Genomic DNA, 19,350 nt, shown 5'->3' with positions numbered 1-19,350 from the left:
GGTCAAGAACGGTTGCAGGTGCAACTGTTCTCAGCGGTTTTGTGCATTTTGTACATTACGTAACTTTACTTGCACAACGTATCACTTTAGAACAAAATTTTGTGGGCCCCATATACATTGTGAAAATTGAGATACAAGACGTGATTTGGACCACACAATTTTTTGTAATCTTGGCCATGAATTGTGCAGGGACCGTCCCTGTCCCTTACCCGTCTTGTAGGCTTAGAAGTAACATGTACTACTCATCAATGGCAAAGCCAAGCTTTCGAACCCACGAACACAACTGTGTCTAACAATATTAGTGTGTTTGGATAGTAAATTATTTGAAATAATTTTATGAAAAAAATACGTGATGTATGTAAAAAATGTGTCGATGATACAAGCAAGTTAGTGTGTGTAAATAAGATGTAATAATTTACAATCAAAACACATAGAATGAAGTTAACAATGCCCACAGAAGAGCTTGTTTGGGTTCATCTGATTACTTCTGATGCAAAATTTTTTAGTTTTTTAATCTAAAAAATTTCTTGTTTTTACTAGTTAATTATTTAGCACATGAGTTATTAATTCTTAATTTTTTTAGTTTAAGTTAACTACTATTTTTTTTTATTTTTGCTTTGAAATTTAATTTAACGGATGTATGATTGGACGTGACTAAATTTTGCTTGTTATTGGAAAAAATTCTTCAAATGTTCTAAATTTGTTTTAATTTGTATACAGTGGGGGTCAAGTATACACTTGCCAAAAGTTTAGAACTAAATTTATTTTTGATAAAAATTTTAAGAACTGAAATTGCACAAAAACTGAACATTAAGGACTAAAACTGCATTTTCCCCAATCTCAAGGAGTTTGTTGAGATTCTAACGTTGTTTAGATACTATTTTGCGCCCTCGAAATCAGCAGAATTCCGCATGAGGGATGACTGGTGACACTACACAGTTACTTTTAGTATCGGATTCATTTACCATAAGCCACCTGGCTCACGATCCGTGCCCCCCTTCCTATTCTCTAATCTCTCTCTCTCTCTCTCTGTGTAATCTGTGAAGACTGGGGGGTGAAGTCTGTTGGCAGTTTCCAGTGCCCCACACCACACAACCCCTCGCTAGTAGCCACCAGTTCTCCTCCAGTCCCCACATATATATGTTCCTCTGGCACTGGCTGACAAAAAGCCCAGGCCCAGAAGCTGATCTCTACCAGTTTGTTTCACGAATTATCACCCACCCTTTTTGGGAAATACTTTTGTGGTAGTACCCCTGCTACCTAGTGCGATAGCCTTTGTTTTCTCAGCGGTGATGGAAACTCTGGCAGCTTCATCGGCGAAGCTACTTGTATATGTGGAGAATCAGAATCCGAGAGACAAGCAGACCGGTACCGGTTTTTCGTGCCAAGCTCCGACAACAAGAGCTGCTGCTGCTGCTGCCCGGAGTAGACCAGAAATTCGTTTTCTTGGATACCTGAACAAGCATGCCAACTTTGGTTATTCATCTTCGCTTTCACTTTCCTTTCATCGGAAAACCATTCACCCCATTTCTTCTGTCCCTGCACTGTCACAGGTGATCTCCCTTTCGCTTGCTCAACTATTTGTCATCAACTTTCCGTACTATTTATTGCCAACATGTGTTTTGCTAGCACCCTCTCCTAACGGATTTACTAATGCCTTTTCTTGATTCCTTATCAATCCTCGTTTAAAGTTTCTTTTACTTGATTATATTGTCGCTTTTATTTTCATCTTTTCCTTTTTTTTTCTCTCTCTTCGACTTGTTCGTGTTACTTTCACGTTATTTATACCTGATCATGTTGATTTTCTAGCTATTATCCAACAATTCTGAAGATTTCTTTTTTTAGAATAACTTTATACCACTCTTCAATTTATCAACCAAAAGGTTTGGTAAAGATTGTTGCTTAACATGGACGATGTGAAGAAATTCGAGACTTTCACTTAAAAAAAAAATCTCTCTGTTACCTTCAAGATAATAGATTCGTAACAATAATTCTTAGTAGGAATCCCCAATTGGAAATCTGACCTTGGCTTAATAGAGTTCCCCCGGAAATTTGGAAACTAGCCTGAAATTTGAATATATTCTGCCATGTAAATTTTAGATACTGGTTCAAAACAATGGAGGGGGAGGGGGGGGGGGAGCAAAGCATGGGATAGGAGGAGGAGTGGAGTTGGTAGAAAGGGATGGGCTTTCGGCTCAAAGGAAAAGGGAAGAAGGGAGTGGGAATCAATTTCAGTGGTTTTAATACAAGATCGAGTTCCAGGAAATATATTTCACTTTCTTTGTCGTTCTTGTATGTTTAAACTAAAGTAGATTTCCAGGAAATCGGCTTCGGTGCATCTTTTTATTAATGTCAAACGGCAGATGTTTTGTATAACTAAAAGTTCTTTGTTCCACTATGTACTAAAATGGACTCAGTCACGGTTTCAATATTTTTATGGTATCGTAGTAAATTTTCTGTTCCTCTAATCCCCTCTATGACTCAGCTAAAATACTCTCGGTTCCGTGGAAAAAATTTGACCAAATTACATGCATTTATACGTATGGCATATTAAAAGATGTTCTGATCCCACCAAATCTTCCCATTATGCAGACTCGTGCTGGAATTGAAGAAATTCAGACAAAAGATACAAGTGAGTGAATTTAACTTCTTGGCAGACCTTGTTATCCCCTCTATATTTAAGGGGTAGACCTTTGTCACCGGAATATGTTTCTGTCTAACAGCTCAGTTCAAAAGTGTTCACGTGAAGTTTCAATTAAAGAGGGAATGCTTATTCGGCCAGCAATTTCTAATCGTTGGGGATGATCCTATGTTTGGATTGTGGGAGCCATCAAATGCAATTCCGTTAAACTGGTCCGAGGGGCATGTATGGACTGTTGAAATGGTAAAAAAGAATGTGTATATATGTTCATTTTCTTTTGGCAGTGAATTAGAGGTATGCCTTGATTTGTTAAGACTGAATAGTTAAAGGCTTTATAATCTTTTCATGGACTAGGATATACCTTGTGACAAAGTGATGAAGTACAAATTCATCCTGAAAAGAGGTGATAATACCATCTTGTGGCAACCAGGCCCTGATCGAATTCTGAGGACATCGGAAACCTGGAAAACAATTACTGTTTGTGAAGATTGGGACAATGCGGAACTCCAAACCCTTGTTGAGGAGGACCCTGTTGCACATCAAGAACTACAAACCCTTATTGAGGAGGACCCTGTTGCACATCAACTTATGGAATCAAGAGAGAATTCAGAAAAACTGACAGTCGTAGGGAATCTGCTTCAGCCAAGTGGAGACCCTGAGGCACTGGCCAGCGCAAATGGCTATGCACAACCGGCAAAAAAACCACTGTCTGAGAAACCTATGACTGTTCCTGTTGAAAATAAAATTGAACAACATGAAGAAAAAGCGGTTGAATTTAATGAATTTGCTGGTGTAAGCTTTAGTCCTAATCCAAACGAGATTGTAAGTTTAGGAGTAAATGATCACCCGAATTTTAGAAGGTCAGAAAGCACTGAGAATTTTATAGTGCCGAAGGATGAGAAAAAACTTGATACCAGTGCTGCTATGCCTGTTTTAGTACCGGGTTTGACTCCAAAACCAACAGCAGATATTGAAGAATCATCTGCCAGTAAAGCGGATCCACACATCGGTGCTGCTTCATCGGTGGGATCCTACAAGTCTCAGGATTTCAGTGTGCCAGAGGTAACTGCTTAGTGTCAGTCACATTCTTTCTTTGAATTTCATCCTCTTTCACCAAACATGAAGTGATCCTCTTTTACATCTTCTAGCAATTGGAAATAGAGTAGAGGCCTTATGCTAAGGCAGTTGGTTACGCATTGTGTCTTCTTATTTTAAAAAATAAATACCAGGATGATGCGTTGCAGTCTTATCAACTGATGTTCAAAGCTTGCACCTGCGCTCTGAGAGCGGCAATAGCTTCAATTACTATTATAATAAGCCAAATAAGTATCTGAACATCTGCAGCTAAAATTTTTCCTTTTCATTGCCAAAGGTGTTTATTGATCAATATAGATGGTCAGCAATAAACTGTCTAACCAATAATTCGATTTTTATGGCACAACGGTTTCTATAGATACAAGCAGACATAGACTTGATGGGAAAGAATCGCCAAAAAGGATAACAATCACAAGAAATTATTTGACGGATATGTTAAGGAATAGAAAAAGTTTGGAAAAAAAAAAAAGAATAACAAAATCGTCGTTTTTATTCTATTTTTATTTGAGTTATTGATTCAATTTTCACATATCTTTACCCTATCGAAATTTCTTTTTCTAAAGAGAATATTATTTCGTAATCGACATGCAATCTATATCTGCAGAATAATGCACCTTGATTTCATGTATAGCCTGTCATATTTAGTTTGTTGCATCTCCATTGTACTAGCAACATCCTTGTGAAGATTTGTTGCTTCTGACTTGATGGGATGAGTCTAAGCTAGAAAGCTAATATCAAATACAATCTCATTGAGCACCATCTTGCAGATTAACCTTGTTGTCTGACGCATATGATGACATTTTGCTCATCTGAACAACTGAAATTGCAGCTAAATTTGAAGGAAGAGCCTGATATTCACTACCCAATTTCTGAGGAAGAAACTGAGACGTTATTGTTAAATGACAACCTTGAAATGCATGGCAAAGGACATCTGCAAATGCCGCAGTTATCTGAAGAAAAAGACCAGCCTGACTGTACTGGGGAAAAAGACCGTGTCCTGGATAATGACATTCAATGGGGTCGAAGAACTCTCCAACAATTCCTTATGAATTTGGGCTTGTTATGAGTTGTAACGTATTGGTGGAGCTACAATAAGGTAAAATATGTAACAAAGCCTATTAGTTAGAAATTATTGTTATCCCATATGAAGGGATGCATGTAGTAGTCATTGTGTGTATAGGGACTTAATATATGGTCCCAGACTCCCACGGATGATTTCTAGTGTAGCTCATGGAATGGGCTGGGTTGATGAATGGTGATTCCAGTTTGTATACGAATGAAAGGTCCTATTGCTAGTTACACATACATGCCTCTTTTCATTAAGGCTCAGATGTTGATGCTGCTGGGATGCAAACTGCAAGTGGAGCAAGAAAATGCATACTTCCTTAACTGCATTACTTTTTAGAGCCATTCGTATACCCCCGTCATGTTAGCCATACGGGCATGGCACTCATCAGCCAATCGGTCTCAAGAAATTTCAGGGCCTCGCGGTTTCTCTCCGCCTGTTAAAGATTTTTGGATGTTTCTTTCCACCGCCTATCAGGTGAAGACCCAGTCCTTTTAGGTTCTTTTGCAGGACTACTCTTTAGAACTTGCATCCGAAGGATACAAGCAGTCCTTTGAGGTTTGACTTCATCATGAAATGGAGAGTGCAAATGCAAGTGCAACTGTGTAAGAATTACTCGAACCGAAGATCCTCCTCCAAGCTACTTTTCCTAACCTAGGTCTTTTAAGGGAATCTAGTCCGTTAATTGTTGGTGCGTACTAGGAACGTTCTTCTTAATTTATGTATCAGCATTATAATTGGAGATAATTTCATAAACCTACCCTGAGGTATCTGACAATTTCACTGAGTTCCTTTGAGATTTTAAAAATTACACACATCTCCCCAGATTTGACACTTTTGTTAGCCAAACCTTAGATTTGGTCGATTTTAAATGAATATCCCGAAATACCGACCATATAAAGCTCAATTACTTTCTAAAGCAATAATAATATATTTAGCATTTATCTAAGATAAGATTATCAAGTTTTCAATATTAAATTTATTATTTGATAAGCAATTGTCTACCAATTATGATAAATCACTTTTAATTATGCTTTATTGGGGATACATATTTTTCCTAAATTGGAGAACAAACTACCATCATAATTATTTTAGAATTTGTGCATTTTTGGATTAGTGAAACTACCATAGTTTGATAGTAGTTTTGGCACTTTTTTTTTTTTCTTGAGTTATTGTTGCTTTTGATATAAAAAAAAAAAGATTGACAAATAAAAATCCTAAACTAGCCTTTTACTTACTAAAAAAAATATTCTTAAACTACTTTTTTTACTTCAAGAAAACCATAACTTAAAATACAATTTCTAGTAGTACCACCACATCATACTGCTATAACTCATAAACATAAAAAAGATATTTATAAAGAAATACACTTGCACTAGTTTAACTCTATATGCTTATGACCGATTTCTTATAAACTTTATATATTTTTTAAGTTCTTCTCAATCTGTGCCCAAACTTTTAAATTGTACTGATTATTATAAAAATCAATTCAAAATAAGCAAATAAATCATACTCTACTATATCACAATTAGAAAATGTAAAAGATAAATACAATTAAATTTATTATAATTTATAGATAAAATATTGCATAGTCATCCAAAAAATAAGTAAGAGAGAATATTGGAGAAAATGGAGAGAGAAGAAAGTGACTTTTGTTTATTTTTTAAAAATTTTTGAATTTCATTTATTTGATATGTCAATTATGTATCAAGTGAGGGTTAATATAATCTTTTTACAATTATTAGGGGAGATAAGTGATATTTTTAAAATTTCAAGGGTGCTAAATGATATTAGGAGAAACCTCAAGGGAGGTTTTTGATATTATCCCTTAAATGTATTATCAAAAAAATTATTTTTTTTTAGAGAATATGTCTTCATTCCAATATTGCGCTTTTTTTTATGTACCTTTTTGTTTTCATAACAAATCTAGTTAATCCCTTGCACTTTTGAGAACTTGGCCAACATAGTTTTGTAGTCAAGAATTGTGGGATGTTAACAAGATTGAAAGACCTTTTAATAGTTTTCATATCATTAGCCAGCACAATAAGCATAAAATTTAGAAATTCACAGACACTTTGGTCTTTGAAAACATTTCATATGAGTTTGTAAACAAAATTTTAAATATGTTTTTTTCCTACTTTAAGAAATTCTAACAATTTGAAAAACTCCTCAAGTTGGCTATAAACACTTTATAGTAAATTAATACATTATTTTGGCTTCAAAGCACCATAACTATACTCTTAAAAATAAATTATTTATACCTTAAAGCACATACTATTATATTATAACCCACTAAAATTGCGCATTCACACAATTGGTCTATTGATTTCAAGCTTTTCTTAATATACTTTTAATTTTGAAAAAAAAAAAAGTAGAACAACAAAGGGCACTTTTGTATTGAAAATATCTTCTCTACCCAAAAATGAGGCTTTTTTTAAAGTGATATATCGAAATGGGTTAACAATGTTACAAAAGGTCTAGTAATATTTTTTAGAAGTTCAGATGTGATAGGTGAAATTGTTAGAAACCTCAAGGGAGGTTTTGAAATTATCCCTTACCAAAAAAAAAAATGATGGTAAAATAACAAGAATGAGCTTCGTTTGAATTAAACTACAAACTTGGTAAGATTTCAAGGCTATAATTAGGATTGCAAATATATGGAACCGCTTGCGAGCAACTCGAGTTTGAATTCGATTCGGGCTCGAGTCGAAATCAAGTTGATCATGTCAAAATCAAACTGAAAAATACTAAACTCGTTAGCTCGTTGACTTGAGTTCGATTTTATATATATAAATATATATATAATTTTTTATCTTAATAATAAAATTACATATATATATCCCTAATATTTTATTATATATTAAAAAATTATTATTTGAATTATTTTTTAAAATAAAATAATTATTTTTTTTATTTTTTTAAGCTCGAACTCGAGCTTTACATTTTGAATTGATCGAGTTCGAGCTTCATAAACCTAAAATGAGACTCAACTTAATTAGGCCAAAACTCGTCTTAGGTCAGCTCGTTTGCATCGGTAGCTATGATCATGCAATGTCAGTTATGATTAACCAATGAAAAAGAACAATAGGGAAATCTCTCTGAACAGGTTAATCCCCCTTGTAGATTTATGATTTTTGAGTACCAGAGAGTACAAAATGATCTGCACATACTTCAGAAGTTGACAAACTGATGGGGCAAGTATTTAAACCCTCCAGCCTGAAAAGACAAATGAAAAAATAATAACAATTTTTTTTTTCCCGTTTTGGTGCAAACCTAAGATACAAGACTCCCGCTGTACATGCTCCTCATCTCTCAGAAGACCTCAAGACTGCAACCTGAAAGCTGCAATTTCAGTCAGCAGCCCAGCCCAGCAACTATCCAATTTTCAAGTTCCTTCTCGAGACGACCTCAATTAAGCGGATTTAACACCGTTTTGATGCTCTGAAGTTATTGCAAGTCGCAAATCATGAATAATTCTTCCTTCAAGCTTTCTTTCTTTGACTTGGGGGCAACCTATATATGCAAATACAGATGCAAGTAAATACCTGTACTTCCCCAAGAAACCCAAGCTACAGAGACTCTGTCCACTCTACAAGTCTGTTGAATGTTCTTAGGACATGCACCAACATGATTATGACGCTAGCCCATTATAAGCATCCGCCTCAAATTGACAAAGACAATCACTGTTATGGATTATAAGATATCCACATTTTACCAAAATTCATGATCTCCAATGGCTGTTTTATGTACACTGTTATGGATTATAAACACATTAGAAGCATTAGCTTTATTTAGCCAGTCATTTCTCACAATTAAAGACACACTATCAAGTAGAAAATTTATCTGATAGAAAATGGACAAATCAATAGTTCAACATCCAAGGCTTACATCCTCTCCCCCAGCCAAAACCCAGCCTCTTGTCCACTGACCTAATACCAAAATAATTGTCCCCTTCAAGTAAAAGAGATGATAATCAAACCACAAGAACGTGAACTTAGAACCTTACTAGGATATTGGCTCATTTATCCAATTGGCAATTGACTGCAGACGAACAAGCACTCCCCTGTGACAAATCAGCAACTCATAAGACATTTTCAGTATGTAGATGACAAAAAATAGCCCACTAGGAATTAAAGTTAATAAGGGGAATTATAACTTGAACAGAAATGATGCAACTTTCACCATGTTTTCAGTGTATTCCAACAAAAAGAATAGGTAGAAAAGAGAGTACTGCTAATTTCAGTTTTGTCTAATACAATGTACTACTATATGTCACCACAAACTAGTTACTTAGGAAACAATAACACATTGGTCAGCCACCTCTTAGTCAAGATTGTTATAATGAAAGCAAAGCTCATAAAATGCATTTGCTTGATAATCTGGATAGACAGAACACAAAGGAGAAGCACCACGATAATCAAGAAAGCAACCAATACCACTGTTCCATACAGGACAAATCATAGGCTGACAGCAAAAGAGAATAGGGAAAACACCCACAAACAAAAAGGACAATTTTTTCCCCCTGCAGAGAGCAAGAGAGGAGGGGGGCAGTGGAAGTATATTACCACCATATGAATTCTTGGATAATGGGCAGAACATAAGGACTCACCAACAAGTCCTTACCTCTAAAACAGGAAGGATGAAGTATAGCCAAGATGCAGTAGTGAACACCAAGCCAGTTCACTCCACTTCCACAGTAGTTTGCTCAACTTTTGGAGCGACCCAAGATCCAAGAAAGGAGTGGTTTATCTTCAGATAATCACAACTTGTCCTCTTGCAATTTTAGCATATCCCCTATCCAAGCATTGCCTATGTTTCCAACCGATAAATGACATCAATCATAAGTAATATCATCAGAAATTCCCACCTCTGATGTATTTTGTTTGATGCCATTTTGGACTGGCTGTTGCTCATCAGATCCAGGATTAACTACATCCCATATGAAACCATTCTCATTTAGTGGCGATAGCTTATCAGATTCTTTATCCACAGCTCGAGAACGACTTGCATTGTATGATATGTATTTATCTGCAAATACCACACCAAGAATACATCATCAAATCTCCCATACATTTTATAATGTAACTGGAAAATTAAAACTGTGTACTTCAAGCTTCTATATCCCATGGTGTGCTCCAGACAAGAAATTTCATCTTATTCAGATATTAGATGCTATGAAGCCACAAGTGCTGTAAAACCAATAATTATGATGAAGGCAAGAAGAGTGCTCAGCAAAAGAAGACATCACTTTGTTCAGTTAATGGATGGTGTGATATGCAAGTGCCAATAGGGCTAAGAATCGACACCAATAATGTTACAAATGAAAGCCCATGGTAACATCTGTAACAGAATCATATATAGTCATTCAATTACAGCATATTTAGGTTTTGAAGAAGCTGTTATTCTTGTGTTGACCTCATGACTTTTCAGGTCATAATCCTAGGAAAAAAAAATTATTTGCACCATTATTGAATAATCACATGGCGATTTTGACCACCAAGAGATCAGAAAACTGTACTTATTCCCAAAAGTCAGTGCACATTTCTGACAACCAGGTTAAAGTATTCCATGTAATATACACCAACTCTCTCGCACAGAGATAAAGCATGTTTTAACTGGTTGCTTCAGAATTGGAGAATGTGAATCCCCCGGCTGACTTGGTGGTTGCCTGCATCTTTGTTATTTTCTAAGATAAAGATGAACGGATACAAGGAAAAAATGGAGGTGTAAATTTTAGGTGCATAATAACCTACTGCTCATAACAGGCCACTGAGACTACCAAAGAATGAGATCCCAAATATTTGAGCCATGTATTTATGTTTACAATAAAAAACTAAAAATGCATTAGAAAATAAATATGTACTGCTGTCAAGAGAATCCAAGAAAGCAAGGAATATATAAATGGGCCATTACCAGCCAAATTACGAAGAGCATTCTCTGCAGCCTGTTGCTGAGCATCCTTCCTCGTCTTACCCATTCCAAAACCAATCTTTTCACCAGTAAACAGGACCTACAAGAGTATTCAGCTGCTGAGCTTAGCCTAAAGTATCTCTTGAGATGTAATATGCTACAAAAGCTATATACCTAGAGAATTTCATATAACATTCACCTTAATTAACAGTTTAGTTTTCACCAACTCAACAGGACTTTAGGTTCCTAATATCCATAGTGGTAAAGTAACAAAAGAAACATCTCTACGATTTAAATTTGTAACTGCAGATAACCCAATTGTGGGGAAACAACATTCCAATTCCATTTCAACAAGATAGACAAGCATCTATCCACCGCCGCTCCAGATTAGTGTTAAAAAGCAATTTAAGTAGATACTTGTTGAAGAATATATCCATATCCAACTCACTCACAAAAGAACATAATTATGACCCAGTCTACTTACCTCAAATGAGAATCTTAAATCCTCACTGGTGCTCACTAGAGTCCTGAATTCAACCTAAAGAACAATAAGACAACATGCATTGTCATACGTACAGAGCAACAACTGAAGTACCTGCAACTAGGGAAAAGAACAAGCAAAATTATTAGTGTAGCGATTCAGACACCTTAGAGTTGCATCTTCTTCCAATTTCTTGCAGGACACCGATAGAGAGAGATGGTAAGCTGTTCCACTTTGCACTTTCAGGTTGTTGATCACTGACATTTCCAGATGATTGATTTTGAGAGCCAACAACCCCTAAAAAAGAAGAGGATTATATTCTATTTCAGACACTTTATCACAATATTCTTTCAGTTCAAGACAAGAAGCAGATCATAAAGTTCAGCTTACCTATGAAAATGGTGACTACTTAACTAACCCGCTAAACCTTAAATGAAATCTTGTGATGAGAAAAAGCTGAAAATCTCTAGAAAAATGCATAGCCACATCTTGTATTGACAGAACCTCAACTATCACACAGATACAATAAAATAGACTCTCTATTCCCTCTTTCTATGATTCACCTCCACCTCCCTTATTTGTTGCATTAAATGAATAATAACTACATGCACTGAATCCATGTCATCAGAAGTATGAGGAGAGAAAGAAGACCTAGTACTTGCATTCATTATTCCAACAATAGAAGGAACTTTCTCATTTGGATGGCTCAAACCAACCTAACTTCCCTTGTACAACACCCCAAACTGCAGTAATAGACAATAATTCTGGGCTTTATTATATTTGGAGTAGTGGTAAGCCCCTATCTAATACAATACACTTCTAAATATCAACAGCAAAAGAAAATCACAAGAACGTCAATAAGAAAATCCAAAGGCATTGGATAAGATTTCAGCTACCTGTGGAATGGTTGGACAATTGAAAATTCTGTCTCTGCCCTTCTTGTCTCGAGCTCAACTGTTAACATTGTCACCTTTACCCCCAAATTGAATGCACAAAACTTGGAAGATAATATGGACATAAGGTAAGAGAACAAGGAACCAACCTCTTCATTCTTCACTTGCGCTAGATGTGTATGCAATCCTGTGGCATTTGATGCTGAAGGGCCATGGGTATGTAAATAATGACGGCCATGATGTCTATCATGTTTGAGTTCATCAGATTCTTCAAGAAATCCAGAGGATCGACCATTAGGATGTCCAATATTGCCATCTTCTTCCCCTAACCATCCTCCCTGTGAAGGCAGGGCAGGATGTTGTCCCGCTAACCTAGATAAAATGGGAGGTTCAGCTGAATTTTGATACTTCGCATCTTGGCCACGACTTAAGATGGGGAATCTTCTGTTCACATCAGGATCAGATTCGGACATACTGCTATCCAGCCTCAATGGAGCTCCAAGCAAACTAGGTTCTGCAAAGCAATCCAATAAGAATTGGCTTCACAAATACACAAATCAACAGCATTACAGTTCATGCTTTTAGAACTGAAAGCCACACGATTTTATAAATTAAACAAATACTTTCAGAAGGTGGCACTGCTCTAGTAGAGGCTGGACCGACAACATTTGGAATTGATTCAGCAGGTAGCTGATGGTTCCCAGGTTTCAGCTCGACACTGTTGTTTACAGGATAACCACCAGAATTCAAAAAGCTCTTCTCATCCTGGAATTTTAGAATAGGGAAAGAATAAAATAAAAGTTAGACTCTGCAAGAAAAAATCAACCACAAGATGATTGGAATATACTATTTCTCAAGCTCAGAGGGATCATTTTTGCAAAACTAGCTTAAAAGATCATGGAGGAATTATCCCATGCGTACTTAAAAACTTTTCATGAATAAAAGTATTGCAAAACATGCACTCATTTTCTTATATCAATCTTTACAACATAATTAAGTAAAATGTATCTGGACAGACTTTTTTTATATAGCAATAAAGTTTTCTACAGCATGAGATTCTTCCAAGCAGAGAGAAGCATGTAATTAGACAACGCTGTATTAACTACTGACCAAGTAGTTTAATCTTTGTGCAACTTCAGGACCACTGATTCCCTCAGAAAAGGGGGCACTTGGATTGCCATTTGATGCAAAACCAGCATCCTGCCAGCAAAACAGCATTCTAAATAAAAATCAACCTTCATCCAACAAAGAAAAATCATGAATAGAAAGTTTTACAGATTAAATACCTCTGACATCAAATAGTTGCTCACATCAGGTGCAGAAGGTAAAGTTACAACCTCGTCTTCATAGTAGACTTCAGAAATTTTTTGCAGTAAATTTTCATCAAACTCTCTGATTAAAGGGCACATAATGAACTTTAGAATGGACGTCCACATCACTGGTATATCATTAAGCAAGTTACAGTTCAAGAGACACATACTTAAAAAAGCCACCTCTGACATTGCATGCAACATTCCTTGCGACACACAAGACTGGAACTGCATTTGCCATCTATCAAAATAATTTCCGTTAGCATTGCCTCTCCAGGATCACATTTTTAATTGACATCATCTGAAGAAAACAGAAATGCAGTACCTCTGCTTGTGGAGCATAATATGGAGTAAAAGCAGGCACTACATGAACACGAGGTTGGTCTTTATCCTCCCATACCTTCAGACGGTCATCAATCACCATTGCCATTTTCGGATGACAATTTCCTCCTTGGAAAACATTGACTAGAGATTTCCTGGCACCTGTAAGATAGAAATATATTCCTCAAACAAAATTGAAAATGAAAAAAGAGGGCACCATAGAGAATTTGAAAAAAGCAAGAATAAGCTTCACATGACAAAGATCAATAGTAGTTTGTAAAACCATTTAGTCTGCTGTGATGAAAAGAATGTACATCATAATGGAGATATCAATATAAACTTCACCCGAAAACCAACAATGACTACCACTAGTTTCACCAGGCACTAAATTGAAAATCCCACCAAAAAACGAAAAATAGGAGCAGAAAAAGAAGCATCTAATCCTTGAAGTCTAAAAGCTCTTGCCAATAATTCTCTCACAAAATGGCAATGTACTAACCTGATTTGACGCATACAACACGATCCAACAGTTGCTTTGAGCTAATCAAGTGTGCCTCTGGATCAAGCAACCTCCACATCTCCAAGGCATAATCTCTTTCCGCCATAGTACAAACATACACTTCAAACCTTTTGCGACCTTTTGCTGTCAAGTAACTTTTCAAATCTTCCCAAGCAGGTCGCAGTCTAACAAGGACACTAGTATCACGGATCTGCAGAAGGAAACAGCCAAATCCGGATAAGGTAATAACAAGACCCGATCCAAAGATACCAAAAACAGGTAAAACATAAATGGTATTACATCATATCAGCAAGATCATCACCTAGAATTGCTATTTACAAACGGTCTCACATCATGTCAACAAAATTATCCCCTAAAATTGCAACCAGAGGTGATGGTTGACATTTGGCAGAGGCCTGGCACTATACTTAAACTAGGAAGCATGATGCCCATGTACAGCAATCCTTATTTGCCAAGATCTCAGCTGCATGCCCAAGACATAACTTTCTGATAATTTTATACACTTTGAAGTAAGAATGATGTATGTTAATGAAAGAAATATCAAATTTTAGAACAACATTTTTTAACCATCCAGACGTATGAATTTGATATATAGCAAAGAGGCAAAAAAATAAAATTCACACTAACAATCTTTCAAATGATTTGCATAAACCTATAAGTTACTAAAATTAGGGAAACTAATTAAAACATTTAAACCTTATTCTATCACGAGAAAAGTTTTGAATTAAACCATGGAAAAAGAACAAAGCTCCTACAATATGGCTGAGAGACCATAATTAAATTTGTTTTTGTCTTTAAACATTATTAAGTTACCTAGTATTAAAATATGACAATATCAAACTTCCAATTGGAACACTGTCTCGCTACTGTTCCAAGATATGCAAGAAAAATGGCCAAAAATATTTAGAAAAATAATCTAGTTCACATTTTACTAAACCAAAATTTTCTTTCACCATTTTTTTCCCGGTTGGTTTCTTATTTGAAAGGAAATTACACTATGATTCAAGAGAGCACAATTTGATGACATTACCCATGCATAATCAAGTAAATGGTTATCCAAGCATTAAAACAACAATGTGCAACCTGACGCTAAAGTTCTACTTTAGTACTTGTACTTGAAAGGTTTTAGCTCCCTGAGTTACTAAAGACTTAAGCAACAAGAATTAGGCATTAAGCTATCTTGATAGGTCTCCTATAAAAGAATGAAACTCCCTAAAGGCCATTAAGGGGAGTACTAATCACAAACTACGTCTCTGATCAGGAAATCTGGGCCTTGTTAACCAGTGGTAGAGGTCTGGCTAATGAATCACTAATTATGGTTAACAAAGAAATTGAATCTTGAAAATCCTCGAATAATAAAGACACTCCTTCAATTTAGTAAGTTACATCGGCATCATTGTACTCTATACTTATGGTCAAACTAAGCATTCAATGCAGCATTTGATTATCAATTCTATAAGCAAACAAATCAGTGATATCACCAAAACATTAAAAACATGAAGCATTAAGTTTGATGCTATCACCAACTCTAACCTCTGGATTAATGCGAGTAAGAACAATATTCTTCTCTGGCAGTCTAATAATTGGCCGAACAACTTGCTGCTCATGACCATCAGATAACTGGGGCACCTCTTCTTGCTGAGCTTTATATACTTTCCCACCATCAACAACAGAATCATTCTCCGTGTACTGCTTCAACAATGCCCTGTCCTCTATGTACCGCTTCATCTCAGCAGACATCCCTGATGAACGAATTGGGTCTATTTCACGTGCAATCCAACCCCGCAAAGCTTCAATTCTGTCTTCGAAAGACTTCATTGTGTTAGCGACAATGAGAGTCTCATCAAGATCGAATACGATTGCTAGACACCGTAGATTCAACATCCCTAAACAAGCGTTGTATAAACCACATGGCACTGAATAGCACCAAAAGCAAGGAAACTTCTTCAGCTTGCTTGGCATTGCCACTAAATGCACCTCTTCATTCCCAGCCACAACCACTGCTGTCTGAGATATCAAGAAAGCGAGTAAAATTTGATCAACAGTAGAAATAAATAAGAAACAGAAGTCCCTCATAAATACAACTTTAAGGTGTCTGGTCATGATACATGAAAGTATGACCAGACCAACTGACCCAAAAATCATCCAACATAAAAAAAAAAAAAAAAAAAAAAAGGAAGGAAAGCCGCACAAACAATGTCATATCACATATGAGCAAAAAATTATTGATGATAAATAGAATAACTGGTACAAATTGACAAACAAACGACAAATCACAAAATTATTCTTCATGACACAGGCCAAAGGAAATATGAAACTGGGAAACATCAAAGTGTGATAAGCAGCATAATAACCTCCAGGAATTAAAAACCTATGCGGCACAAATTCAGATATGGATATGGAATTATCTGGTTTTCTCCTCGACGATCAGTACATCAATAATTTTTGCCAAAATGATGACCAATACAACAATGTGACATGTACTAACATTAGATACAGTCAAGATTTCACCAGTGCAGAAACATAAGTAGGAAATTAGGTAGAGATGATATGAATGTGGAAGATAACGTAGAAAGACATGGTAGCTTGGAGTGACCTTCAGTTCGTAGAAGCAAGAGGCGTGAAGATTGATCAACTGAGACTGATCGGATGTGGGAATTGAGCTGGGGGGTTCAAGTTTGCAGCGAACAGGTGAACCAGAGATTGTCTGGAGAACAGAGAGCGGATGGCAGCGCTCGCTGTTGGGGGAGATGTGGTGAATGCGTATCTCGTTGTTTGGGAACTGGAAACTCTCATCCTTCACTGCAACACTATCCAGCTCTCCCAGGCACGCCTCCCCATCATACACCACCACCCTTCTTATAAACCCTAAACGGCTCATTTCTTTTTTTCTTTTTTCTTTGCAAAAACAACAAAACTTTCCAATCCACGACCAATTTTATCAATCCTGATTGAATTTCTGCGAATGCCGTGACTGACTTTTGGGAGCTATACCTTGTTAACTTTTTCTCCCTCTAGGTTTCCCTCTCAAGAGAAACACACACACACACTCTCTCTCTCTCTCTCTCTGGCAACGCACTCCCAGTGTCCCTCCTCTACCAACGGTTTCAAAATGAGGCAAGGATTGGGGATTTATAGTGGGGGTAAGAGGGCTGGGTATATATAGAGTACTGGCTTTTGACATATTTACGGAAATGCCTACGTGTGAGTTTGTACGGATTTTATCCAGTGCAGCGGCAACAAATAACTAAAAGTGGGGAATGAGGCTAGTTTTTTTTGTTGGGAGCCTTGTTGCCATAGGGCGTGGGGATTAGGTGCGAGTGAGAGTTTGTGCGCGTGGCTCTTGTTAAGACTTCACGATAAACCATGATGCATCGACCCGTCCATCGCTCAATTGAATTCTTAGATTTATGTGTAAGAGGTTGTGATCCGCTCGCCACCAAAGTTTAGTTGCGTGGGTTTGTATCAGATTATCCTATTGACTAACGCCACTCAGTAACATCAAGGGATACATCTTGTGGTACGTCGCATCACAACGGTCCCACCAAGTTTATAGTAACCAGAAGAGCAAAATATCTGAGTAGCCACTAAATTTTGTGAGTAACGATGATTTGGCCATTCAACTATTATTAATGATACGTTTTCACTCACTAAATTGTAGTATACAAATAAACCATTTCGTCTGATTCTATCATTAATTTTGTTAGATATAAGAGTTCACACGATTCACGAAACATACTATTAACAGTTATATATATGACAGAATCAACGGTAAAATTAGACAGAATGAATCAAAATTTACACTTTTAATAATTTAGTGGATACAAACGTACTACTAATAATTGAGTGGCCAAAACTCCACTGTTTGAAAAGTAAGGTGACTAATTAAATAAGATGCTCTAACGAACGAAATATCATGGGCAACGAGATCAGGCCAAATCTCGTGGACTGTATTCCTTTTTTTTTTTTTCTCTTTTTTAACCTCCTTATTTTTTTTTTGCTGATTATGAATAGGTGATTCGAATGTAAAAACTATAAAGCTTTGTTTGGATCTAAAAATTTGATGAATGATTTGAAATTTATCCAAATCGCTTCGATAGTTTGGATTGCTTACGAGATATTTAGGTTTGTAATTCATTAATTATCAAAATATATTTTAAACACTAGAACAATTAATGATTTATAAATTAAAATACCTTCTAAATAATCTAAACAATTAAAGGAATTTGAAAAGATTTCAAATCCTTTGTTAAATCCTTCAATCCAAATGCAGACTAAATGTTTTTCACTTTTCCAAACTTAAGGATGGGAGCGGATCAGATACCTTAAAAAATATCTCTTATCGAACCCTAGTCTACCTATCTAAATATTTTATCAAATCTTATTGAGTAACCCTACGGATTTTAATTCCCTCTACCAAACTCTCCTGCTTGCATGTTCAGATTACCATGTGGTACCCTCTACCCACTAAGCTGAATAGTTTAAAAAAAGGAAAATTAACTTTTATCGAACTAAAATCAATATATACATCATATTGAATTAACACACTGCATTGAGTTTTAAACTTGGGTAAAGCCATAAAGTTTGCAGGAGAAAAATCTAAACATTTAATGAATAGTTGAATCAATATTATTATGTTTTTATTCATAATTGCTTTCATTTGTGCTAGGTTAGAGTTATATACTATTGGGTTATACGGTTAAGAAACATGTCATCGGACTATTGAATTGGAACCTAAGAATATATATACATATACATATATATAAATATATACTCAGGTATTGGAATTTTAGGGTCCTCTTACCAAATCAATGAATGTAGTTCACGAGAAATATCTAGACGAAATGATGCTTGCAATAAAGTTGGGTTCATCAGCGACATTTGTTAGAATTTGATACGCAATTATTATATGTTCTAGTATAATTTTATCTCAGTTGATTCAAGGGAAAACCAAAAAAAAAAAAGTTAATTATTAATAGAGCGACAGTTTAGAAACTAATAGCAATTAGTTCCTATAAAGGCTATCGTATTATACACTCTTTAGTAAAGTTTAATCAGTATCACGCGCATAAAATCTCATGTAATTAGTAAAGTTTAATATTATTGTGTTTTT

General features: G+C 35.9%; 2 protein-coding genes across 7 annotated transcripts; one reads left to right on the top strand and one right to left on the bottom strand.

The window, feature by feature from the left end:
• Positions 1 to 1,033: 1,033 nt before the first annotated feature.
• Positions 1,034 to 5,037, top strand: LOC113696208 (uncharacterized). 2 transcript variants are annotated; one of them, XM_027215597.2, is made up of 5 exons: positions 1,034 to 1,553; positions 2,593 to 2,632; positions 2,724 to 2,884; positions 2,996 to 3,703; positions 4,566 to 5,037. In XM_027215597.2, exons 1-5 carry the CDS (start codon positions 1,293 to 1,295, stop codon positions 4,800 to 4,802), a joined length of 1,407 nt encoding a protein of 468 aa, XP_027071398.1. In that variant the 5' UTR covers positions 1,034 to 1,292; the 3' UTR covers positions 4,803 to 5,037. The 2 variants fall into 2 exon arrangements, with proteins under 2 accessions (XP_027071398.1, XP_027071399.1); XM_027215598.2 differs by having other exon boundaries at positions 1,147 to 1,553; positions 4,504 to 4,674.
• A 2,858-nt stretch (positions 5,038 to 7,895) lies between these two features.
• Positions 7,896 to 17,379, bottom strand: LOC113697210 (RNA polymerase II C-terminal domain phosphatase-like 2). 5 transcript variants are annotated; one of them, XR_011816645.1, is made up of 16 exons: positions 16,834 to 17,379; positions 15,771 to 16,244; positions 14,217 to 14,427; positions 13,722 to 13,879; positions 13,567 to 13,637; positions 13,373 to 13,478; positions 13,197 to 13,286; positions 12,710 to 12,851; positions 12,236 to 12,600; positions 12,090 to 12,147; positions 11,360 to 11,490; positions 11,197 to 11,250; positions 10,716 to 10,812; positions 9,412 to 9,830; positions 8,809 to 8,865; positions 7,896 to 8,315 (listed from the first exon to the last, which is right to left on the bottom strand). XR_011816645.1 is itself a non-coding variant. In XM_072054235.1 (16 exons), the coding sequence occupies exons 1-15, from the start codon at positions 17,116 to 17,118 to the stop codon at positions 8,821 to 8,823; spliced, it is 2,448 nt and encodes an 815-aa protein (XP_071910336.1). In that variant the 5' UTR covers positions 17,119 to 17,379; the 3' UTR covers positions 7,896 to 8,315; positions 8,809 to 8,820. The 5 variants fall into 5 exon arrangements, 2 of the variants coding, with proteins under 2 accessions (XP_071910336.1, XP_071910337.1); XR_011816644.1 differs by having other exon boundaries at positions 9,426 to 9,830; XM_072054235.1 differs by having other exon boundaries at positions 9,670 to 9,830.
• Between the last annotated feature and the right edge of the window lie 1,971 nt (positions 17,380 to 19,350).

The sequence above is a fragment of the Coffea arabica genome, chromosome 6e (assembly GCF_036785885.1).
Source record: "Coffea arabica cultivar ET-39 chromosome 6e, Coffea Arabica ET-39 HiFi, whole genome shotgun sequence".
NCBI lineage: Eukaryota > Viridiplantae > Streptophyta > Magnoliopsida > Gentianales > Rubiaceae > Coffea > Coffea arabica.
This window is presented reverse-complemented; position numbering and strand designations above follow the sequence as displayed.

Excerpts from the sequence above, each read along its gene's own strand:
- LOC113696208 (XM_027215597.2), top strand. The coding sequence starts at position 1,293 with ATGGAAACTCTGGCAGCTTCATCGGCGAAGCTACTTGTATATGTGGAG. Across the intron at positions 2,633-2,723 it reads AATTCAGACAAAAGATACAA|CTCAGTTCAAAAGTGTTCAC; the intron begins GTGAGTGAATTT and ends TCTGTCTAACAG. Across the intron at positions 3,704-4,565 it reads AGGATTTCAGTGTGCCAGAG|CTAAATTTGAAGGAAGAGCC; the intron begins GTAACTGCTTAG and ends CTGAAATTGCAG.
- LOC113697210 (XM_072054235.1), bottom strand. The coding sequence starts at position 17,118 with ATGAGCCGTTTAGGGTTTATAAGAAGGGTGGTGGTGTATGATGGGGAG. Across the intron at positions 12,148-12,235 it reads CGCAAGTGAAGAATGAAGAG|TTGAGCTCGAGACAAGAAGG; the intron begins GTTGGTTCCTTG and ends CAATGTTAACAG. Across the intron at positions 10,813-11,196 it reads ATTTAAGATTCTCATTTGAG|GTCCTGTTTACTGGTGAAAA; the intron begins GTAAGTAGACTG and ends ATACTCTTGTAG.